Source organism: Phoca vitulina, unplaced genomic scaffold (genome assembly GCF_004348235.1).
Source record: "Phoca vitulina isolate PV1807 unplaced genomic scaffold, GSC_HSeal_1.0 scaffold7, whole genome shotgun sequence".
Classification (NCBI taxonomy): Eukaryota; Metazoa; Chordata; class Mammalia; order Carnivora; family Phocidae; genus Phoca; species Phoca vitulina.
Genome location: NW_022589710.1, coordinates 62,548,356 through 62,572,745, shown reverse-complemented (window position 1 = coordinate 62,572,745; position 24,390 = coordinate 62,548,356). Strand labels below are relative to the sequence as shown.

General features: G+C 50.3%; 1 protein-coding gene across 5 annotated transcripts in view; it reads left to right on the top strand.

Moving 5' to 3' along the window:
* Nucleotides 1-23,657, top strand: part of CLMN (calmin) — a 117,941-nt gene extending 94,284 nt beyond the window's left edge. For 2 of the 5 annotated variants that reach the window (XM_032405868.1, XM_032405866.1), the window contains exons 9-14: nucleotides 1,841-3,499; nucleotides 7,018-7,214; nucleotides 10,871-10,931; nucleotides 11,558-11,628; nucleotides 12,025-12,121; nucleotides 13,578-14,728. In XM_032405868.1, the coding sequence (XP_032261759.1) occupies nucleotides 1,841-3,499; nucleotides 7,018-7,214; nucleotides 10,871-10,931; nucleotides 11,558-11,628; nucleotides 12,025-12,121; nucleotides 13,578-13,742 (2,250 nt within the window). In that variant the 3' untranslated portion in view covers nucleotides 13,743-14,728. Of the gene's footprint in view, nucleotides 1-1,840; nucleotides 3,500-7,017; nucleotides 7,215-10,870; nucleotides 10,932-11,557; nucleotides 11,629-12,024; nucleotides 12,122-13,573; nucleotides 14,729-21,754 lie in introns of those variants that run through there. The other 3 variants (XM_032405870.1, XM_032405869.1, XM_032405867.1) reach the window with 2 other exon arrangements.
* Nucleotides 23,658-24,390: the final 733 nt, after the last annotated feature.

Genomic DNA, 24,390 nt, shown 5'->3' with positions numbered 1-24,390 from the left:
GATTTTTTTTCTACTTTCCCTATCATTTAGTGTGAGGGGAAAATGTTAAAAATCTCCAACTTAGTGGTTGTGGATGTGTTTCTCCTCTTAGTTCTGTTAGTTTTCACTTTCTGATGTTGACGCTATGCTATAAATGCATACACATTTAGGATTGTCGTATCTTCCCGATGTCTCAATCGTTGTATTTTTCTGCAGTTTCAGTCTTTGTCTCAAAGTATACTTTGTCTGATAGGAATATGACCATACCAGCTTTCTTATGATTAGTGTTTACATGATGTATCTTTTTCCATCTTTTCCTTCCAGGGTATGTGTGCTTATATTTAAAGAAAGTCTCTTGTAAACAGTATACAGTTAGGTCTTGTTTTTTATCCATTCTGACAAGAATTAGTACGTCATCTTATTAGTGTATTTCTCAACTATTGACATAGATTTAATATACCATCCTGATTTTTGTTTTTCATTTGTCCTATCTGTTCTGTGATCCTTTGTCCTTCCTTTTTTTTTTTTTTTTGATTATTGATTATTTTTATTTCCATTTTATCTCCTCCATTGGCTTTTTGGCCACATCTCCTTGTTTTATCTTTGCAGTAGCTTCAATAGGGATTATAATACTCATCTTGAACCTACTTTAGTCTACCTTGATTTGTTATACTGCTTTAAGTAAAATGCATAGTGTATGCATTTTTATGTATGTAACAATGTAATTCCATTCTCTTCTCTGTTCCTTTGTGCTATTATTGTCATTTATTTTACTTCTATATGTATTTTAACCTCCAGTGCTTTGTTATTATTATTGCTTTAAATAGTCAGGAGACTTTTTAAGAAAAGTTTTTAAATAATCTTTTATATTGCCCATATATTTACCATTTGGGGTACTTTTCATTCCCTCCTTCAGATCCATGCTTTTGTCTGTGGTCATTTCCCTTCAGCCTGGAGAGCTACCTTTGTATTTCTTGTAGTCTTGGTTACTTTTGGAGTCTTTTATTTGCTAGTGCTAACCCTGGGTCATATTTGAGTCTACTTCTAATTTTGTTGTTTCTCTTGATTATGGGTCTCATTTTCCTGCTTCTCTATGTCTTAAAATGTTTTATTTTATGCCAGACCTGGTATATGAAAGAATAGTAGAGATTGAGATAGCCAATATTTTTATCCCAGAGAATGTAGCCTTTTTCCAAACTAGGACCTGATTGAGGAGCTGATTGTTTTGACCTTCCCAGGAGTCGATAACAGCTACACTGCAGTTTTATTTAATGTCAACCGCCTCGTTTCAAATGATTTTAGGATGAGGTCAGTCGACTCTCTCCACCAGTACACTGGGAGCCTAGCATTGCAACACCACCAAGATTGCTCTCTGCTTTTCAGCCCTGCTCTCAGCTGCTCTTACTTAACAGAAGTCCCAGTGTGGGAGAATTAGTATATGAAGACAACTGGTTTTGCATTTGGGGCCCTTCCATATTTAATCTCTCACACTTGCCCATGCAATCAATAAAGATTCGGCTAATCTTTCTTTAGCTTGGGTAGGTTCGCTCTCCTATCCATACTCAGACTAGGCAATGGCCTGCCAGTCTGAAGTAGCTGACACTCACTTAGGAAGGGCTCATCATTCTCTAGAGTTCAGTTCATTGAGATTTCTTTGCATCCATAGCTTTTAAAAACACATTTTTAATTTATCTGGTGTTTTCACATTTCAGCAGGAGCAACCATCTGTATCTCTTAATTAGAACACTTTGCATTAGTTCTGAAGTGGCTTTTTCCACACTGGTTTTTGGTTTATGAGAGGGGAATATACATCGTACTTCAACACTCCTCTGATTTTGTGTTGCCCTATGTTTCTTTGCAGGAGGATTTCGTGGATTCCGATAAAGAAGCCCCTATCGAATCCACCTTTGTCCACATCAAAGAAACTCCTTCTGAACAGGAGAGCACAGTCTTCCTTCTGACTGAAAATGGGGAGCGGGCCTACACCATTAACCATGAAGCCAGCCAACCACCACCCTCCAAAGTCTTTGTCTGTGACAAGCCCGAGAGTATGAAAGAATGCTTCCCCAGTGCTGTGTCCAGCTATGCGCTGTCAGACAGCTCCACTGAATTCACGCACCAGATCGTCGACCAGGCCCTCCAAGGGGTCCCAGGTAAGGCCAGCAGCGCCAACGACCCATCTCCAGAATCTTCCATTTTATCATCCAGAAAGGACAGCCAGAGGTCCAACTCTTTGCCAATCAAGAAAACTGTGCACTTTGAGGCTGACACCTACAAGGACGCTTCCTGCAGTAAGGACCCTTTCTACAGCCAAGAACTTCGCTTTGAAGGGAGCCCGAGAGGGACAAAGGACTCACTGCTGAAGCAGGGTGGGTACATCCTGGCAATTGAGACTGCCGAGGAAAAGCCAAAACAGGAGGCTGCAAAGATTTCAGAAGCAGCCTCTGATGAGTCCCCAGGTGACATCTCTTTGGTAGAAGGTAAGATCAATCATTCACAGACTGCCCAGGGTTCTCCCTCCTGGACTGGGGAGCCGGAGGGTGCAGCCAGCCCTGGGGAGGAGAGTCGTCCCCTTTCACATCTCGGGGACAACACTGTTATGGCCGATTCCTTGGAGATCAAGGTCGAGCTGCTGACCGTAGAAGCTATGGGTAAGGAAGACTATTTTGAAGGCATTCCTTTAACGGCCTCTAAATTTAGCAACAACCTAATCGATTTTGCCTCGACCAGCCAGACTTTCAAGGAGGTTCCTTCGCCTCATGAGAAAAAACCAGTGGAGAATGAGGTTTTGGAAGATCAGGCTGAGAAACCGGGGAAGAGGAGAAGTAAATCTGCTCACCAGAGGAAAGATTCGGATGAGTCCCCAGAGAGGCCCAACAAGCTTGAACTTCACAAGGACCCCAGGCAAGAAGACCACGGCTATTCTCTGGCTCCAGGGCAGGCGCCTGTGGATAAGAAGCCAGAGGTGTACGAGAAGCCCAAGCGTAAGTCCGTGCGCCGCCATCGGGGCGAGGACAAAGGGGAGCCTGCGGGGCCGCAGGGGCCAGAAGGAGAGGTGCCCTCCCAGCCGCCGAGCAACAGCGTCAGCCTGGAGACCCTGCGCAGTCGCAGTGAGGAGGGCCTGGACTTCAGGCCCTCCCCGCCACTGTCCAAGGTCTCTGTCATTCCCCACGACCTATTCTACTACCCGCACTACGAGGTGCCCCTGGCTGCAGTTTTGGAGGCTTATGCGGAGGGCGCAGAGGATTTGAAAAATGAAGCCCTGGATCTCGAGGAGCCGGAGGGCTATCTGTGTGACGTGGGGGCCAGGGACGAAGCCGAGGAGGTCGAGGTGTCTCGGAGCACCTGCAGCTTCTCGGGGCTGGGCGAGGACGTCCCCGAGGCCAGCGACCCTGCAGCGCCTTGTCCCGAGGGGCGTGCGGAGAATGCCAGACCGGCCTCGGGACCCGCTGACCTGTCCCCACCAGAGGACCACCAGCAAGGGGAGGCCGAAGACAGTTCCTCTGTGGAGAGCCAGCAGGTACTTGATCGTGAGTTTGGGAACCCTGGGCCCTGCACGGGGACGCTGCTCTTCTCCCTCCATAAAATAGGGAAGCAGAAGCTTCCCTCGCAGGCAGCCCGGGGCCAGAATTTAAGGCAGCACTCACTCGGGTTCGGGCAAGGACAGGGCTGGCACCCTTCGACACTCCTGAAATTTTGTACCTCGGGTGCCTCCCTGCCTCCCCGCAGCCCTGGCCCTCCCCACAAGGGGGCCAAGAGGATGGAATGAGGTCATGTTTGAGGGCCGGGGTAGTAGCAGTAATCACTGTCCGTGCTACTCGTAGCTACATCTAGTGCACACTCTGCGAGCCTTAGCCCCGCCTCCTGCAGCAGCCTGAGCAAACCAGTGAGCTCACATTTGACTCTGGCCTTGATTTTTGAAGGTTGCCTGTTGATACAGTTATCTGGCTCCTGTGCTTAGAAGTGGGGGACACGCACTTCTGTGTTCTAGCAGCTGGGCACACACTTAGCCACCACTTGGTGTTCCCGTCTGCCTGGCCCAGCAGCTCGACCTCCTCCTTCGCTCCCCTCCAGCCAAGCCAGCTTCCCCCTGGTTCTCTGGCATGCCACATTCTGCTCCACCCGCCTCGTGCTTCACTTGGCAAACGCTGACGCCCCTGCAAAGCCCAGTGCCAATGACACCTCCTCCCAGGAGCCTTCCCAGCATCTCCCCAGGCAGAACAGTTGCTTTCTCCTTGATAGCCCACCGTCACACGTGACAGCTCTCTACCCTTCCGCTAGCCTGGTGTGGTGGGTTGTGATTTTCCCTCCCAGCAGAAGAGTGAGCATTTATTTGTGTATGAATCTTCGGACTCTGGAGAGCAGCCTGGCAAGGCTTGCGGTGGAGAAACAAAGGTGGCTGGATTGCATGATGGCTTGGGGGTGTAAGGCGAACACCTTAGAGTAAATTCAAACACCAAGATCAAGAGGATGCTCTGGCTCACAGCAGGGGAGAGTCAAGCCTGAGGGAGGGGCTGAAGGTGCTCAGGGCAATGAGAAATCCTTGCACCTGGAGGGCTGCAAGAGCAAGGGACACTCTCAGTAGCCTTAAAAGATATGTAGGATTGAGGGGCGCCTGGGTGGCTCAGTCGGTTAAGTTTCTGCCTCCGGCTCAGGTCATGATCCCAGCTGGGGTCCTGGGATCAAGCCCCGCTTTGGGCTCCCTGCTCAGCAGTGAGTCTGCTTCTTCCTCTTCCTCTCCCTCTCTGCCTGCTTCTTCTCTTTTTCTCTCTCTCTCTCAAATAAATAAATAAAATCTTAAAAAAAAAAAAAAAAAAAGACATGTAGGATTTAGATAGGCCGGAAGTGGTGGCTTGGTCTGATGGGTTCACCGACCCCAGAGAACGCACTGGGTGGAGCAGAATTCTCAGACAGTGGCGGCCTAGAAGTCAGTGTGGCAGGACCAATGCTCTGTCCGTCTTTGGATGGAGAAGAGGGTGGGGTAGCTTTGCAGGTGCCATGACCCACTGGCCCTCTGCCCCTTTTGCCCCCAGAAAGAAGAACCCAGTCCCGGGCCCCCACCCCCTCCCACCTGCTGTCTACCGACTTGCTGGAAGCCAGCCCAGCCAAGCAGGCTCTTCCAGCAGGGGACCCCAAGATCCAGCGGGGTACATATGGCCCTCAGCTCAGGTCTTGGGGTCCCTAGGTTGGGGGACCATGACAACAGCTACAGCAATTCTCAGCACTGTTAAGGGACAGAAGATCTTTTAGGACAAAAGAAAGGGGACTGAGTAAGTAACAGGAAGAAAGACTAAGTTGCATCTCTGCCCATCTGTACTATTTAAAATGGCTTATTAGCAGCTCACTTCCTCTCCCTGGGGCAGACTGAATGCTCCATGCAGAAATGCAGACGTGTCACTTTATTCTTCTCTGCTTTACAAAGAGAAAAGTCATTTGCCACAAGCAGGTGGTGTGGGTTTGTGTGCCCAGCCTGTGGACAGGTGATCTGGGGTGTAGCTGGATGAGTCCTGGGCTGGGAATGGAATTGGGAGATGTAGATTTGAATCTACCTTACACCGAGCTAAGCATGAGCCCTTGGGGAGAGAGCTTCCATTCCTGGGTAGAGTGTGCCACCATTTGCATCTCAGCTCTGACCTGTCTCCCCCGGCTCTCAGCCATCCAATGAGCAGCCACCCCCCACTCCTAAGCACACCTGGTCATCAGCCCCCACGTGTAGCCCTGGTAGTCCTGTGGGTGAGCGGGGGGCTGGCTTGTGGCCCAGGATGACAGGTGAGGTCTCAGAGTTTTGCCTCCTGGCATTCAAGATGACACGGGAACATTTCTCCAATACCCGGCCCTCCTTTAAAAAAAAGTAAAGAAAAGAAACGGAAAGAAAAGTCTTCCAACAAGACTAGAACATGGAACGTTTCTTCTTCTAGTCTTTAAAAACAAGTCCTCTTCTCTTTTCACGTTTCAGAAAAGGTAGCATTGGCCCATGGATGACGGGGGGAAGGACTGGCATTTCAAATTGCTAGGAGCATTTTTAGTTCCTGCAAGGACCTTTGTTCTCCTGGGGTGCATGGGACTGGCTGCTCTAATCCCCATATTCCGACACCTGTTGAGCAGGTTCTTTCAGCCCCTGAAGGGACTCTTGAGGGGTGGCTCCAACAATCCCCATGCTTCTTGGCTTCTTTTTTTTTTTTTTTTTTTAAGATTTTATTTATTTATTTGACAGAGAGAGACACAGCACGAGAGGGAACACGAGCAGGGGGAGTGGGAGAGGGAGAAGCAGGCTTCCCTCGGAGCAGGGACCCTGAGATCATGACCTGAGCCGAAGGCAGACGCTTAAAGACTGAGCCACCCAGGAGCCCCTGCTTCTCGGCTTCTTAATTTCACTCGGGAGTATTGCCAATGGGCTTCACAGTGCCCGGTGTGGACAGTGGTCCAAGAATCTTCCTCGTCAAGTAAATGCTAGATATGTTGCCCTGTGAGCCACCAAAGTACAGTGAAGCTGTCATCCCAAAGCTATAGGTTTGCATATGTGGGTACCTCTCCCAGCTCAGGGGCCCCCTTTGCACCTGGTGGCCCACCTGGCTTCCAGGATTCACTCCTCTGTTTAAACTGGATGATGGTTGTGTGAAGGGTCCCACCATTGCCCACTGTACAGGGCATCCTTCATGGGAAACACTGTGGAGTAGTGAGAAAAGACCGATGATTATTATACCCATTGAACAGACAAGGAGAAGAGGGTTTGAGAAATAAAGTCGGTTAGGTAAGGTAACTAACGCAGCCAGGCTTTGAAAGCAGATCTCAGTGACTCTGACACCCATGCTGTTCTTACAGCCTGTGGCCTTTGCACTCTGCCCAGGGAGCCTGAGTGCGGGTGGGCTTGTCTTCCACGGCAGGCCGTGCTGGAAGGACTCCCCGGGAGGGGCAGAACTGGAGGGGAAGCCCTAGCTTCCTGGACTGCAGGTGGAGTGGAGCGCTGCTGGGGGGGCGTCACGCACTGGGCCTCGCAGTATGAAATGCTGACTTGTATTCGGTTGTCTTGTCCTTAAGTCCCAGGAATTCGGAAACTTGGGAAACTTAGCAAACTCTTTAGAAGAAAAGGTAATGGAAGAATCAATCAGCAGTAAAAAAAAGGAGAAAAGGAAGCATGTGGACCACGTAGGAAGTTCAATATTTATAGCACCCGGCACCATCCGATCCTCAGATGACCTAGAAGAAGACACTGGTGACCACAAAGTCCTCTCCAGGTATTTTGTTACTATCTTCTTACCCTAGGGACCGAGCTAGAGAGTTACTCCCTGAACTCATACCTTTCTTGGTTTCTGATTTGGGGCGGGGGGTACACAGAGGAGTAGAACCCGACAGCAAGGGAAACAGGTTCGTACAAAATTTATCTGGCCAATGGGTCATTTGCCAGAATCAGAAACAGATTCATCCTCCTCCTCTACACCTGCGCTCCCCCGCCCTGCCCAGACCCGCTCACACACCGAGAGCTAGAAGGACATGAGGCCTGCCTTCTCCCCGCTCCGAGGACCTTTGGGCGGAAGCTGGAAGTGGGCAGCAGAAGCAGGGTAGGTGTGGGACATGGAACGTTACAGACTCGGAAGTTCTGCGGCCGCCCCAGCCCCCCGATAGCCACTGGGTCGAGAGCACGCCCAGCTGTTTACGAGCAGCTCACCGAATTCGAGGGAATGTGCTACGTATGACCTGTCATCACCGTCACACAGAAGCTGGGCATTAATAATGCAGCTTCACCCATGAGTCAGGGTCCAAGGGAGTAAGGATGGTTGATCTATCTCAGAGGAGGAGGAAGTGGGGAGGATGACGGGCTTTAACTGATGTCCAGGAAGCTTGTCGTGCACATCGGCTCTGTCACTCCCAAGGGCTCCGCGTGAGCCAGATTTGTCCCAGAGAGAACATTTAGCTGCTGAATGGCAGATCCTGGTTTCTCCTCCTCATCCCTCACCGCCACGGTGATCACTGTTTAACCTGCCCTCATGCATTCAAGCGTTTCCCGTACGTTCCCTCTTTGATGCGCGCGGCAGCCCCCGAGGCAGGTAGGAGGGACTGTGCATCAGGACGGTGGGCACAGAGGCTCAGGGGGCGCCTCCCAGCCTTGGGGACGGCAGAGCTGGGGTCTCGGACTCAGGTCTGTCAGACGCCATGACCCACATTCTCCCCATGACCCCTCCTTGCCTGCGGTGGGCCACACCGGCTGCAAAAGGGAAATTGTTGAGATCAGCACTTGGGGAGCGAGCGGGGAGAAGCCAGTGCAGGGGGACCTGGAGGAAGGGCTGGCGGAGGTCCTGCTTTCCATCTCCCCTCTGCTCTGCTTCTGCACCTGCACTACAGGGGACAAAAGGAGACTTTTGGGGGGGCCCAGGTGAGGGGCAAGGCACGATGGAACACTGCTGCCCACTTTGCCCTTGACTCCAGAGTCCCTCTCCCTGCAGAGACCTGGTCGTGACCGTCCAGCAGACATCCATGGCTTAGCAGGCAGGTGCCCAGACCCCGTCTCCTCCACCCCAGCCCAGGCAGGGGCCTCTGGTCGTTTAGTTAAGCTGGCAGTGCTCCGTGACCAGTCACTCTGGGAAGAGGTCAGCCGCAGTGGTGACGCAGGCACAGTCCTGGCCCCCAGGGGCTCGGGCAAGCGGAGGGAAGGCGCACCGTGTCGTTTGAGCTCCGCACGGAGGGATCGCAGGGTTTGGATTTGGGAGCGGGAGAGAAGGCAACCCGGGTGGAAGGGACAGCCTGAGCAAACAGCAGGCAGACAGGACACGTTGGCCAGATGTGAGGGGGTCGGGGAGAAGCAGGGGGAGCGTTGGGGGATTGAGCATCTTGGACGCCAGCTGCATCCAGCCGGCCGTGCCCGCCAAACCCATCCCAATGAAGATGAGACAAAGCCGGTAAATGTTGAAAAGGGAGCGTCATCTTGGTGTGTGTGGGAAGGAGGCCCGGTTGACTTTCCCCATCCGACTGATCTGCACACGGATCTGCGGGGAGCGGGCAGCATCACCCCTCTCGCGGCTCCTTTCCAGGCTCATCCATGTCCACTCTTGGTCACCTCTGCCCTCCTCCCTAGCCTGCCAAGCCCCTTGGCCTTCATTGAGATCCCTGAATGCCCCCCAAGCTCCTTTGCCTTTGAGGACCCTCTGTCCCCTGCCCGTTCCCTGTCTTGCTTCCCTGGGTTTCAGCTCCACTCCCACTTCCTCCAGGCAACCTTCTTAGATTCCTCTGGGCTATTTTTAATCCCCCTTTGTATGTTCTCACAGTCCTACTCTTTTCTTCACAGCATTTCTCAAAACAGTTCATTTCTCTGATCATTTGTGTAAGGCTGTCTTTATCATTTGCTGTCCCCCAAGTTGGTGAGGCAGCTCCCTGGAGGCAGGGAGGGCACAGCCCTGACTTTTAGCACCACCCCTGGCTCGCAGCCAGCCTTTAATAAAAACTCTTCGGGTGGATGAATAAATGAATGAAGTGCTCTCTCAGGCTGCGGTGGGTGGGCTCCTGAGGAGCCGGGCCCTCAGCGCCGAGCCCAGTGCCTGGCACACAATCTCAAAGAATGAGATTCAGGAGGGAAACCTGGATAAGTCTCCTACAGATGGTTCTAGAACACAAAAACCACCTACAGGAAAGTACGCCGAGAAAGAGAGGGTGGGAGAAGAACAGGAGCCCTTCCTGATGCGGATGTGCTTTTTACTAGAAAGTACTATAAGCAGGTGGGGCTTACCTGTGTCTCCAGGTACTCCCAGGTACTCCCGTGAATTGGGACAGTGTTGGGTCCCACACGCCTGAGGCTCTTTTTCCTTTATGGTGCATTTTGTTTTGTTTCTGTGCTGTGATACCCGCCAGGAAAACTAGCCCAGGCTTTGGACTGAGGGCAAGGACTGACGTTTCCCTGGGCCGCACCCAGCGCCTAGCACATAGTAGGTGCTCAATACCTATTAGCTGGAAACATGCCCAGTGCACGCACGGGAAGAGGTTGGTGAAGTTTCGGGACAGCAGTGGGCAGGAATACCAAGGCTGCCAAGGATGAATTCCCTGGGAATAAACTCTTGGGTTAGATGCCTTTTTCTTGGATCCCCAGATGCCCATGGTTAGGTTTGCCTTAAGGAAACTGAGATGACTATCTCTGACGCCCAACACCTAGTTCTCCTGTTGAGCAACAAGATGGGGCCCTTGGGACCTGAAGTATACTGTTCTTCCCACCAGTGCCACAGCTCCATGAAGTAGTTGGGGTAGGAAGGATGACCCATTTTACAGATGAGGAAAACTGATCAGAGACATAAAATAAGTGGCTAAGGTGGCCAGTTAATCAGGAGCCCAGGTATTTTTGCCTCAGCCCTACGTGAACCAGCTTTAGTAGATGACCAGGGATACATTCCCCATCAGCCTCAAAGGTATGGTCAGAAAATTAGCCTCCTCATGCAGGAAAGGAAAAGAGGTGCCACACCCAAGAGACAGACAGCAGCATCGTGCACAGAAAGGAGCACTAGAAAGGGAGTCTGGATAGCCAGTCTTAGCCCAGATCTGATATTAGCGTGCAGAGGACCTCCAGCAATTACCAGATCTTGGGATGCTTGGAGAAGGACCTCCCTTCCTTCCCTGAAACCTGAGACTTTGAAAAATATGTGGTCTGCTTTCTATTTAAAATTCTTTCTCAGTTTTTTTTTTTTTCCCTTGTAGACGAGGCCATAGTGTGTCTCTAATACCCATCCCATTATTTGTAAGCACACCCCAACCCAACGGGGCATACTGAATAAAAATTCTCCTTTCCGTTGCTGGGTCTGAAATCATAGCTTGCCTGGATCCACATGTGGAGGACTCGGGATGGGGGTGAATGTAGAGCTGAGCCACAAAGGGCTCTTGGTGGCAACCAGTTCAAAACGTGTTTGTTTTTCAGGACTAGTCACAGTGACTCCAGCATTTACATTCGACGACATACTAACAGGTCTTTGGAATCGGTTAGTATGTGAATTTCTTCTTCTTCTGCATGGCCCCTGCTAATCAATTCATTTCCATCCTTCCTCCTCCTCAGCCCAGAGCTTTGAAATTACTGATGTGCAACAAATATACTTTTGGATAGAAGACAAGCAAATTCAAACCTTGTTGTTAAGCATAGTCCAATTGGATGTCCAATTTGGGCAGTAGGGGATGTAAATAAATAAAGTGATGATCATAAAGCCCGAAGGCCTCTTTGTCGTAAAAAAAAATGCACCAAGACCCCCAACCCCACCCCGGCGCACACACCCAGAAAGACCGCCCTCAAAGACAACAGTGCAATACTTAAATTAGCAGCTACTTAAGTAGCGCTGGGTGTGTTGGGACCCAAAGCACCGTGGTCCGTAACCCGATTCGGGTGGTGGGTGGTGGCGCCTCTCTGGTTCACTAGGCGGGGGTTGGGGGAGAGGGTAGAATACTGTAGATTATTAGTTTGCAGTTTGATTTGGGAAACTAAATGTTTGCAATGTTGAGAAAAGCGCGGCATGCTCGGCTTTGTATGTTTAAAATCAAAATTTTATTTTCTGTTTCAGAGATTTCATCTTTACTAATTGGGTTGCGGGGGTTTTGTTTATAAATTTCACTGTAGGATCATTTTAGCTATGTTCAATTGAGGAACGCAGCAGATCTGGATGACAGAAGAAACCGAACGTTAACCAGGTCGGTGGCTTTCCTCCCAGGTTTTATGGGGTTTATATATTTTTTTTTTTCTTTTTTAATTATGCAGTCTTACGGGGGTGGCTCTTCTCCAACTCTCCTTGGTTGATGGCCGTAGTAATTGTCTGAGATCATGCAAGGAGATCCCTGCTCCAGAGCAAATGCATGGAAACTGAATATAAGCAGGAGGGAGAGTGGAAATTGATGGACGGGGGAGGGTGGGGGGCTGGGGGGGCATGGTTCAGAAAATGCTTCCGTTTAAAGCCGGATCCGGGTCATGAGCCGGCAGCTGCCTTTTACACCATGTGGGGGTAGAGGCGGGAGGGAGAGATGTGATGCTGGGTGTGGTCTTCATGCGGTCACCCCTGACCCCACGTTCATTCTGTGTCACCACTGCAGGTACAATACTCAGAAGCTCACTGAGCTGATTTTACAGTTTTATGGCATCAGAGCAGACATGAAGAGGGAGTGCAAACATGCCAGGATGTCCATGAAAGTATTTCTTGCTGTTCGAGAACTAGATGGCCTAGTCTGATCTTGCCAAATCACTATACTGCTGAATCGCAGCCCATGTAGAACACAGGAGCCCAGAGAAATCCCACAAACTGACAATCCTGAGATGCCCCTATCCCTGTTAAAGTTACCGCATCCCTTAATTGTTTTGATTTTTTTGTTTTTTAAATATTTGCCACGGATTTCAGTTGGCTTGGAAGGACTTAGATTATTGGAGTGGAAAAGGCTCTCTGAATATCGCCCAACACCCGCAAGTGGGATCCTTAGAAGCCCGCCCCTCTGGCTTTTAAGAAAGGGGCAAGACCTGTTTCCCTCCCCTGGCATAAAATGGAAATATTAATTCACGTTGTCCACCAGGTGTGACGGACTCCCTAGGAAAGTAGCGCTTTTCGCTTTTATGAGATTGAGACTTTGACAATTTAAACTAGAAGGTGGAGAAATGCAGTCATGCTCTATAAAAAGCAGAGTTTAAAATTTAAAAAGGAAGTTTTCAGAAAGAAAAATTCTGTCCTTTGTCATACGCGAGTGAGTCTCTAGACCAAAAGGCAAACGTTTAACCCCCTGTTGGCCTGGCCTCTGTCTGCATTAGGAGACGGTTCAGGGATGAGCTCGTCTCCACCGCACACCGCACACCAGATAACCCTAAGAAGCTTACACTCTAGGCTCCTATAAATGCAGCTCTAAGCAGAGGCCCGCAGCCCCTTTCCAATCAGATGATGCCCCCAACCCTTTCCTTGGTGGGAATTGGGAGCTGAGGTTGGTCACCACCACGCGGACCCTTCTGGGCTTTCTCCACCAAGCCCAAGCAAACGTCACCTTGACACCAGCTTCTGTAACACAAAAGAAGAAAGAGAAGTCTGACCAAAGTCAAATCTAGTCATTATCTTCAAGGTTCTGTTCCAAAGCCAAAAGACAGAAGCTTGGGGGTGGGGGGCGGGGCATGCCTTTGTCTCTGTTTTTAAATGATCTGTAATCAGGGAACTCTGTTCCTTCAGATGACTTATGACGTCCCCTCTGTTAGTGACAGATAGCAGAGTGCCGTCAGTATCCAGCTCTGCGTTAAGGACACTGTGGCATAAAGGAAGGTGTCCTGGACCGGGGATGGGGGGGCGGGGTTAGTCATTGTGTGGCCTTGAGCGAGCAAGCCACTGCACCCCGTGAGTCTCAGTATGCCCATCTGCGGAATGGGGCTGACCGCTTTGCCCTCCTAGGGTTGTGCGGATGAACTGAGCTTGTATGAAAGCGCAGAGCTCTCCCGGGACCCCGGCCGTCCCCTTGGGTCGGCACATGCCCTGCAGGGCCTCTTGACCGGCCGGCTGGGAAGCCCTCAGCTCTCCAGTTGGGCAGTGAGGTTACAGGCTGGGGAGGCGGGGGGGGGCCCATCCGCCCGGGGGACCTGCTTCTAACTGCCTTGCCTGTGTCTTCCCTCCTGCAGGAAGGCCAACAACTCTGGTGAAGCCATGTTGCTGGAGAGCCAGAGCCCCCAGAGCGACTCTCTGACACAGTTTGTCCAGCAGCCGGATATGATGTATTTTATTCTCTTCCTCTGGCTCCTGGTTTACTGCCTGTTGCTGTTCCCGCAGCTGGACGTCAACAGACTCTGAGGCGCGTGTCTGCATAATAAAAACGACAGGCCCCTGACCAGGGGGCGGGAGCTCTTTCTACTTCACTTTATTCGGGTGTGGAGGGGGGCACCTCTGCAGACGGTGGGGGGCCTCAGGGAAACAGCCCCCTCTCCCCGCTTCACCTTTCCTTTCTGTCCTGTAAGTGCTGAGCATGCTTTTCTCTTTGGCTGTGTCCTCGACACTCAGGTGTGTGTTTGGCTGGATCGTTAGGTGGAGTTTATTCCTGCGGGCCTTGCTTTGTCAGGTATGAAGCACCCTTGCTAATATTTAGCCATAATCTGGCTCGTAGCTCGTCCCCCGTGCAGGCTTTTAAGGTCCAGATGGACTCGAGTGAGCTGCCTCTCGGAGGAGGGTCCTCCTGATGAGGAAGAGGGGCGATGCCCCACGCAGGACCCCCACTGGGAAGAAAGCTGCCCCATGTTCCTCCCCGAGGGGGGTTTGAGTGAAGGTGCTGGGTGTCCGTGCACCTGTCGTGTGGTCCGCGGTTGGTTATATCTGAGGGGCGCAGAGCTGCCGGCTCCAGGAGCCTGCGTCCCAGAACGGCAAACCCGAGGAGGAAAGTGGGGGCTGTGTAGTGAGCTGCTGTGCACTTTCTGTCACCCTAGTTTTGGGGGAAGAGCAAGGGAGGGGAGGATGGAAATTCAGTTTTGTGTTGATTGGATTGAGGTTAAAGCTGTGATTTTCAAATGTTTTCCACCCATGTCTTAGCCAGGGGAGAATCTAGATGGTACAGTAAAAGCCTCTGTGCTGATCTCCAGGGCTCCAGAGGGCACTGCCCAAGGCTCCTTAAAAGCCAGGAGGAGGAGTGCAGGAGTGGCTGGGCTCAGAATAAGTTCCGGCTCACGCTGGTGCTGGGACGTCAGCATGGCCATCCTTCGTGGTCGGTCATAATGGGATTCTTTTTTTTTTTTAAGATTTATTTATTTGAGAGAGAATGAGAGAGAGCATGATGGGGGGAGGGTCAGAGGGAGAAGCAGACTCCCCGCTGAGCAGGAAGCCCGATGCGGGACTCGATCCCGGGACTCCAGGATCATGACCTGAGCCGAAGGCAGACCCTTAACCAACTGAGCCACCCAGGTGCCCCCATAATGGGATTCTTGAATAGACTTTTCTGGAAGGTACCCCGAGAAGTAGACCAGAGCAGACAGTTTGTGAGGAGACCTCCAGCCACCCTCCCATCTTCCTTCTGCCCTGTGCCACCCCCAGCCCCCGTTTCGACCAAGATGCAGGCCCTGGGGCCCCGGTATTGCTTCTAATTCCCATTGCCCTGCCCCTCCAAGCCTTACTCAGAAAATCACAAACCAGTAGGTCAGGAGGGGCCCTCAGACAGTCTCTTCTCTGCCGAACCCAGAGAGGCAGAGCGGGTGGACCAAGGTCACAGCCAACCAGGAGCGGACTTGCAAAGGCACCTGTGCTGCCGGATGCCTGGTCCAGAGCTGTCCCCTCATTAACGAAACTTGTGTTGGGCCCATGAGTGTCCTGGAAAAAAAAAAAAAAAAAGGTTAAATGATTAGATTAAAATGTCCTCACTGAAACAAAACCAAAATTTGGGAGCCAGCTACAACCTTTGCGCTCGTAAAGCATTCGCTTTCACTCTCGTCCCCTGTGACCTCTGGAGTGCCCTTGACCGCTGGGACAGCTCGGCCGCTGGTAATTGCTTCTGCTCCAGAACTCACGGCTCTCTCTGAGCAAGGCGAGAGGCGTGCTTATTTCAGGCAGTGGGTTTCAAGTTTACAGAATTCCAGCATGGCCAAAAGAATTAACATAGCACATTTGAATCGATGACAGCCAAAATCCCACTCTGGTTTATAGCCTGCCTTCTCTCCTTCGTGGTTCTTAGAACAAATCTGAGCTTTCCAAGTGGAAAGCTGTCGGGAGCTTGGAGCGGTTCCATCTTGAAGGCCAAACGTCCCGGGGAGAATGGGCTAATTAGTGAGCTCCCTGGCATCATTGAAAGCTCAGAGGTACAGATAGTAAAGATGACATGTGTGATATTTTATAACCCCGGACACCACGTGGTCCTTGCCTAAACTAGATGCTGGAAGAGCCAGGGAGGAGCCAACCCAAACACGCATCATCTCATTTTACGGGGCTAGACCTTGTTCAGAAAAATCTCTGCAGGCTGTTTCTCTCACCCGTTACAACATGTAATATTGTTTAAAACCACCCAGTGGCAAGATGCCTAAAAATCGTTGGGTTCCGGTTGGCTGTAAACAGATTTCTTCTTTAAAGGCAAAAAAAATTCCCAGTGGAGTATAGGCTTCTATGGAAGAGGAAGTTGAATATAAAAGGTGGATGGAGAAGCCTACAGGACAGACCACCCAATGGCTTTGAATTTTTTTTTTAAGAATTGATTTTTAATTCTTATCCAAGTAATACATATTCATAGTTTATGAAGAAACAAGTACCATATGGCTTTTAATGAAAATTAGCAGTCCCCTAAGTCTGGTTTCCCTAGAAGCAACACTTTCAATCCCTTTAGCTATTGCTTGTTATTTACCTTTGCATTGCAACATAACATGCTTACACTTATTTTCCTTTTTTAAATTAGAAACACCTGCAACTTGCTATTCTGGTAGATGGGGGTCTCGCCCTTCTCCATCCTCCACTTCTTTTCCCTGGTGTGTTTACATCACATTATTTCATGCATGTCTATTCAGTGTAGGTGCAGAAGGACCGTTCACGCCTGAGCCAAGTAATGTGCTATGGTAACACACCCTTTCTTGCCAAAAATTTCCCCTTGGTTTGATAATCTTTGTTTGTTTTTTGGGGTTGTTTTATTTTTTTTATTTTTATTTTTTGGTGTGGCACGTTCTTTAGTAACTTCCTGATGAAAGTAACATGGGAAGTAAATCTTAGAAATTTCTTGAGATTTTTGCATGCCTTAAAATGTCTCCATTCTGCCCGTCCCCGAGTATAGCTGGGTATAGGATTGCTGGTGGAGAGTAACTCCCTCCTACTGCCCCCCAGCTTAGTTGTTGAGACTTCTGGCACCACCCAGATTCCCAAGCCTCTAGATGTGACTTGGGTTTCTCCCTACCTCCCCCGAAGCATTCAAGATCCCTTTCTTCTTAGTGTTCCAAGCTGTCCTGATGGTAGCGTGTCCTCCGTGGTGTGAAGGTCATGCTGGGTTCTCATGGGAAACTTCGTAAATGTTCTTATGATGGTTCACATCCTTTCTTTCTGAGCTGCCTGTTACTTCAGTGTTGCACCTTCCAGCCTACAATCCTTTAATATTTTTTTTATCTTTTCTATGTGTAATCTTTTTATTTTGGGGATCAGATCTCAGGGAGAGGTCTTCAGCTTTATCTTCTCGCATACCTGATGGATGTTTAATGCTTAATTTCCAGAATAGGTTGTTGCTGTTCTCTTGTTCCTGTTTTATCATGTCCTGTTCCTGTTTTATGGATGCAGCTCTTCTCTCCCTGTGGATGTTCATGAGAGTGGCTTCGGGGAAGTTCTTTTCTGCTCCCTGTACTGGCTTTGTCTCCTCTAAGTGTCCTTTCTCTTGGTTAGTCTCAGGCTCTGTCTTTCACGTTGCAGGCTGGTGGTTCTGTGGGTCTGTTCATATTGAAGAGTGATCCATCAGAGCACAAATTGAAAGCTCTGTGTATCAACCAGTGGGCGTTTCTGTAGGGTCACGGGGTTGGCACCTGGACTCTCCATGGGAGGACCCCACGTATCAATTGCAGGTCTTTTCTCTAGGACTCATTGTGTTTCTTTCGAGATATTTTCACTTCTCTCCTGCCTGGGAAGGAGGGACATCCATAGAGCTGCTACTGGCCGATGCAGTGTCCTCATGCAATTTCAAAAAAGGCATTCGCTCTGGGTGGCTGACTTAGAGAAAGATACCACCTCTGGGCAGAAGCCACCCATAGGCACTTGGCTTGATTGGCAGATGGCATCTCCTGCCCCTTTCTCCAGCGAGATGTAGACCTGAGCTAGGGCAAGGCTTGAGGAGCAGAGCAAGGACTAGATTTTTGCTCCCGACCATTCCCTTAGCCAAGCACCTTTGTGCAGCGCGCAGACCGTAGAGCCAGACCCGGAGATCCTAGCACGCGTGAATGCTCGTGTCCCGGCCCGAGCAGGCAGGTTCATCACGGTCAGCACTTAGACTCGTTGAATTGCTCCTGCCTTGCCGTGCCCAGCGTCCCCGGGGTGGAGCTCCTCTGATTCCCCCATGGAGTAGGACCGCAGCTGCTCAGTGGCGTGCCCCCTGCCAGTGTGCACGGTGGTCGGGTCCTCTGCCCGCTCACTTCTCCAGCACCTCTGCCCCGCTACGCATGGGCTGGCATCTCTCACCTACTCTCATCCCCTCCTACCCCATTGTCTTCCTTCCTTTGCTCCTATCTTCATGGGCTTTCACGAGAGCTGAAAGGAGCCCTTGTGGTCAGCACACCATCTTGAACCGCAGATCCCACTTGAGCCTCCTCACCACTTGGCTGGGTGGCTCGCTGCTCTGTGCACCTGTCTGTGAGCCCGCCCTGAGTCTAGCTGGGGCCATGGCAGCAACCACCCTGCCGAGCTGGGGCCGGGTGCCCTCGCATCATTCCGAGCCAGCTGCCGGAGAGGGTTGAAAGGCATGCGGAAGCTCGGCTGGAAGGCCCCATGTACGAAGTGATCCTCCTTCCTCTCCTCTGTGTTCACCCCCTGCCCCCAGACAGTTGCATCTCCCACCTCCCCACAAGCTCTAGTCTGAGTGTCCGGCAGTTTCCAGGTTTCCCTCACCACCCTCGATTCATGTAGAAAATAAACAGTCCACACTCGTGTCTGCCAACCAACAGGGTCTTCTCTCTCTGCTGGGCAGCTTCGTGGAACTTGGTGAGGATCGCTTCCTGTGCTGGCCAGAGCTGGCATCTGTAGGGGGACGGGTTCCCGCCAGGACTTGGAGCCCTCACTGCCCAGGACAGCCACCCGGACACATGGTGCTGCTCCATTTTTGGGGTGCAGCAAATTTCCACCAGCCCTCTCCCCCCGCACAGTGCGTGCCTGCTCCTTGCAAGGCCAGAGCGTATTAGAAAGCAGAAGCGTTTAGCGGCTGCCTCTTCCAGCAATCTTTATAAGTCATAGAATATTCGATAGCCTTAGGGATCTCATAAGGGTCTATCACTTTGAGCAACAAGAACACTGAAGGTCAGGAAGGGGACGTGACTCGTCACACTGCTAGTGAGTGACCCCAGGGTGGTCATCTTGATTCCCAATGACATTTTCTACAAAACTCCATCCTCCAGCCCCTGAAGCTTCCCTGCTCCTCCCTCCTTGCCAAGAACTCAGAACGTCACGAAGCTAATCTCTCAAACACAAATCGGAATAAACAAGTAAAGAAGGTATCTTACTGAATATCAGAAAGCATCAAAGCTTCTTCGGTAAGAACTCTTCTCTTTCCGTGGTGACGTCACTGGAGTGCAGTCCCATGACAGGACGCTTTTCACGCAAGCTCAGTTTTTCTTGGATCTTGGAGGCCTGCTGGAGTTTTGAGATGTGGCCTCTCTCTCTTTCTGCCTAGAGACCTTCCTCAGGGGTCTGTGCCGAATTCCCTACCTGTACTCAGCTTCACATCCTGAAGTCCCCAAAGTGGGTTGCACTGAGTTTCAGGCCAGCGTGGCTTCTCAGAACCTTCTCGGCGATGCTCTTGCCAGGAAGCGAGCCCATAAAGCTCTCCAGGTCCAGCTGTGTTCTTTCTCTTTCCCCGACATTGCATAATCGCTGCTGAAACCGCCTTTAGGGGAAGATTTAAGATCCTGGGCCTGCAGCTGCCATGCGGAGCCCCCGCAGAATAGCAGGTTATTCGTCCGGCCCTGCAGCCGGTGAGCGGGGCAGCTCTGATGACGAGGGCCAGGAGCCCGGGCGAGACACTGAGGCTGAGAGCTGGAGGGGCGGTATCGTGCTTATTTGCTGAAAATTGCTGCAGAGTTTTTCTTCCCAGTTAGCCAAGGGAGGGAGCCAAGAAAGGAGACGTAGCTTCTTTGCTGGACGCTGAGTCCACAGATCTTTCGAGTCGGCCTTGTCAGTCATTTCCTTGAGGAAGGACAGCAGTTCAGGGAAGTGAGCCTGGTGCCTGAGAAGCACGGGCTTGGGCTGAGTTGGGCCCCAGATCTTCCATTTCTGTCGTGTGCAGATTCAACGTGAGCGCTCAGCCCGCCTTGCTGTGACTTTTCAGAGCTCCCCACTGACCGTCAGGCCTTGTCATTTCTCCTGCGTGGGCTTGGGGTGAGCTTGGTCGAGTAATTGGGCAAAGGCTTAGAGACTCAGAGCTCCCGCTTCTCTGAGAGCCGGCGGAGGACCATTCGAGTTCCTGTGCGCCCCGGCCCGTCCAGCGGTCAGCAGACCCCGCAGAGCCAGGGAGACTGACTTATAATTTGCTCTGAGAACCTTGATGAAAACACATCAGGCAAGCAGTTCTCACCAGCCCAGGGCTGTTGCATCAACAAGCCAGGAAACATCTTTGGGTATGGGGAGGAGACAACCAGTATTTTGTGCTGTTTGACCACGTTCTTCTTAAATACAACACTACTCAGCCATCCGGGGGCTGATCCCACTGCGAACTTTTTAAATTCCTGACACCCAGAAGCCAAGTCTAGCTTTCATCTCGCAGGGGTCTGCGTAACTGAAACCATTTTCCTTACATCACAATTCCCTTTCCTCCTCCTCCGAGAGGTGTCCTGGGCTCCAGAAAGCGCAGGTTTGGGAATCAGCCAGATCTAGGTCTGAGTCCCTGCTCTGTCACCTGGTATCTGGATGATCATTAAGCTCTCCGAGTGTCTTCTGCGCAGAGCAGACCCTGCGTACATCCTCGTTGAATGAATAATGCTTCCTTGCAAGTTTGCCTCGAAGCTGTAAAGTGTCCAGCAGCTCCTTGCTCTGAATTCCCCTCCTCTCTGAGCTTTGCAGACACCTCCTTTCCTTATGTTCCATTGACCAAAGCTTCTTGAAGCCTCTCCAGCCCACCTCCATCCCACCAACTGCTCTGTCTCATATCTAACCCAAACCTTTTAAAGAGGAAGTTGAGGAGCGCCTGGGGGGCTCAGGCAGTGGAGTGTCCAGCTCTTGGTCTCAGCTCGGGTCTTGATCTCAGGGTCATGAGTTCAGGCCCCATGTTGGGCTCCACGCTGATTTCAAATGCTGATTTTCATCCTGGACTTCACTGCTTAGAAGATAGTTACACCCTAAGGATGTTCTGATTCTTGATGGCTTTGGCCAAGTTGGCATCTGTGGGTGGAGATTCCCAGAGCTGGGAAGGTGGGAACTTGGTTAGTCAGGTTGCAGTTCCCCACCACATGTCCTTCTCCCCCCTCCCAAATTTCTGCACACCACTCCCAACCCCATACCAAAACCACTCAGATGTCTCCTTCATGCTTGCATAAAAATGACTGAAGATGACCCAGATTCATGTTTTCGCCTATGGTTGCAAATTTGCAACCAAAATGACTGCCTCTAAAGAACAGCCAGCAGTAAAATCTCAGCGTCTAACCTCAAAAACTTCAGCCACCAGTTAACTAGCCATCCTGCCTGAGCTAATCACCTTTCCAACCCAAACACATGCTTTTTTTTTTTTTTTTTTAAGATTTATTTATTTATTAGAGCAAGTACGAGTTGGGGGAAAGGCAGAGGGAGAGAGAGAATCTCAAGCAAACTCCATGCTGAGTTCGAAGCCTGATACGGGGCTTGATCTCATGATCCTGAGGTCATGACCTGAACTGAAACCAAGAGTCAGATGCCCAACTGACTGAGCCACCCAGGCGCCCTCCAACACACGCTTTTTCAGAGCAGGAAATTAGGCTCTCTCCTTCAAAACACAAACACACTTCATTGGGCTGGGCAGAGCACAATTAAAATAAGGATGGAGGATTTGAATTACTTGGATGAAGCCATAATTGGTTGGTCTGTGAGATAGGAATACTTATTTTTCCTTTGTTTTAAGTTTAAAAGTTGTGATTTTTACACTGTTGCAAAAACAGAAATATCTTTTGATTGGTTTATTGCATTTGCAGTGGCTCGGACTTCTTTTAGCCCCACCCAAAGTCAATAAGAGCATATCCTCTGCAAGACTGTGCTATAAGGAAGAACAGCCGCAAAGGCCTGTATTCTTAAATGTCATGCGAGGATTGAACCAAAGGAAGACGCTGGGCGTTTCTGTAACCTGGGAGTTGACATTGTTCCAAAGTAGGACAACACCGGCCTGAGCATCAGGAACCTACATCCGGACTCTGACTCACCTGCTGTGACACCTTGAATAATTCATTTACCATTCTGGGTCGGAAGTTGGAAAATCTTTTAAAAATTCCTTCCTAGGTTTAAAAATCCAAAGGTTAACAAGGTAGATTTTTTAAAAAATCTCAGTAAGTGACCTATTTGCTTAAAATAAATGCATCTCTGTATTTCTAAGTGAAATCCAAAGCTTAGAACATTGCTTCTGGGTTTTGTATCTGATAAAGGTGCCTTCAGAAAGGGTTTGGTAAAACAAAGCTTAGTCTGTTAAGGTGTGGGAATGAAAGTTGGAGTAGAATGAAGGAGATCTGCTTCCTAGGGCTCCCAGACCTAAACTGGTCTCCTTAAATTAAGTCCACGTCGGAGGCAGTTTGCCAGGGAAATCTGTCCCAGATGCCAAAGTTCAGCAGTAGGAACAAAGAACTATAAACAGGACCTTCCTACCCTTCCCATCTTTTCCCCCTTCCCCTGGTGGACTCAAAATTAACCGGTGCAAAAATCCCACTCGTGTCGGGCTGTTTGCATTGTAACATTGGATCCTTCAGCCGAAGGCTGGCACGTTAGTGGAGAATGTTCCAGAGTGGGCCCGCACCTGTGGGGCAGGGTGCCGTGAGGAGGAGGCCTGCCTTTTGCGCTTGAAATCACACCATAAGACAGTGCCTGCATCACTTGCCTTGCAGCCAAAGACAAATAGGAACCATGGTTGTTCCCTCCCGTGTGTCGTGTGTCGTTTGGACAGATGACTAAGCCTGGCAACAGTTTCCTCTGAGCCTGTTCTCGAGGATGGTGACAGGAGTTTGCTTCAAGGTCTGTAATATGTTTAACAGATTCAATACTACTGTTTCTTTTAACATCATGGCAAAGCTTCAGGGACAATGTCTGAACATTTTTATGGAGAGCGCTAAGAGAACTATGGAGAAAAAAGTGAGATGTTATTTTGTAGAACAAGGATTATTTTGTCTATTGAGTATATATATATATAGTCGTAGCTTTGTAAAAAGGGATCTTTGTAAAAAAAAAAGATTGTATGAATGTGCCCTCTTATTTATTGATTATTGTAAATGAAGATATAAATGACTATTTGCATAATTTGTACCTGTAGGAAGTTAACTGGAGTATTTGCTATTTGACCGTTTTCTATTAAGGAATAGTAGGCTCGGTGCTATGATGAATGGTCTTGGAAAATCCCATGTATTCTTAAAATTTTTAAGTATAAATTTCACGAACTGTCCATTTCCTTGATGATAACTTTTATTTCCCTGCGTGTCGGTGTCTTTGCCAGTCAGAAATTGCACCGTCTTTCCAGTGTCTCACCCACGAGGACTGTGGCCAGGGTCAAAGTGAAGCCAGTTGGCTTTCGAGCTGTAGAGATTGTTGGGAATGTGCCCCTTCTGACCATGAACTCGCCTTGAGCCTTGGCGCGGGAAGCTCCCAGAAGACCCCTCGGTAGTAAGCAGCATAACAATAGCTACAGGCTCTGTAGTTACACTGCCTGGACCTGATCTGTCTCTTACCAGCCCTCCGGCCCACAGCAAGGGACGCTGGTAGCCCAGGCTCCCCCAGAAAACAGAGCCCAAGTAAAGCTTATGTGCAAATGCACCGTGGAGGGGGTGAGTGTAGTCCCAGGGCAGCAAGAGTGAGGCAAGGAAAAGAGGGAAAGCAAATTAAAGGCAGGGCACCGTATTTGTTGCTCATCTGCTAGGAATCAGGCGCTGTTCTGGCTGCTGAGAATCCAGCAGTAAATGAAACCAAAGTCTTGTGCTCATGGGGCTTGTCCTCATGGAGCTTACATTCTTTTTTTTTTTTTTTAAGACTTATTTATTTTAGAGAGAGCGAGCGAGCAAGCAGGGGGAGGGACAGAGGGAGAGAGAGAGAATCCTGAAGCAGACTCTCTGCTGAGGGCAGAACCCGACACGGGGCTCGATCCCAGGACCCTGAGATCATGACCTGAGCCAAAATCCAAAGTCAGCCGCTTAACCGACTGAGCCACACAGATGCCCCTGGAGCTTCCATTCTAAGTCAGGGGGAGAGAGACCTGAACAAAATAAGTAAAATATACAGCATGTCACATATATATCAGTGAGAGCTAGAAGAAAGTCAGGGAAGGGGGATCGGGTTGGGAACAGGTGGGGAGGTGAACAGTATGAATAGTCAAGAAGGCCTCACTGTGGGACAGGCGTCTGACTAAAGGCCCAAAGGAGATGCAGGGACAAGTCCCTCAAATGTCTGGGGAAGAGCTTTCCAAGCAGCGGTTAGAGAGGCACTGAGATGCGTCCACGGCCGGTGTTCTTAAGGGACCCCGCGAGTCCCATGGGGCCAAAGCAGTGAGTTGGGGGTAGGAGGAGAGGTCGGCGCTCACTGCATCGGGTCAGGCAGGGCCTTGTAGGATGTCAGAAGCACTTTGGCTTTTACTCTGAGT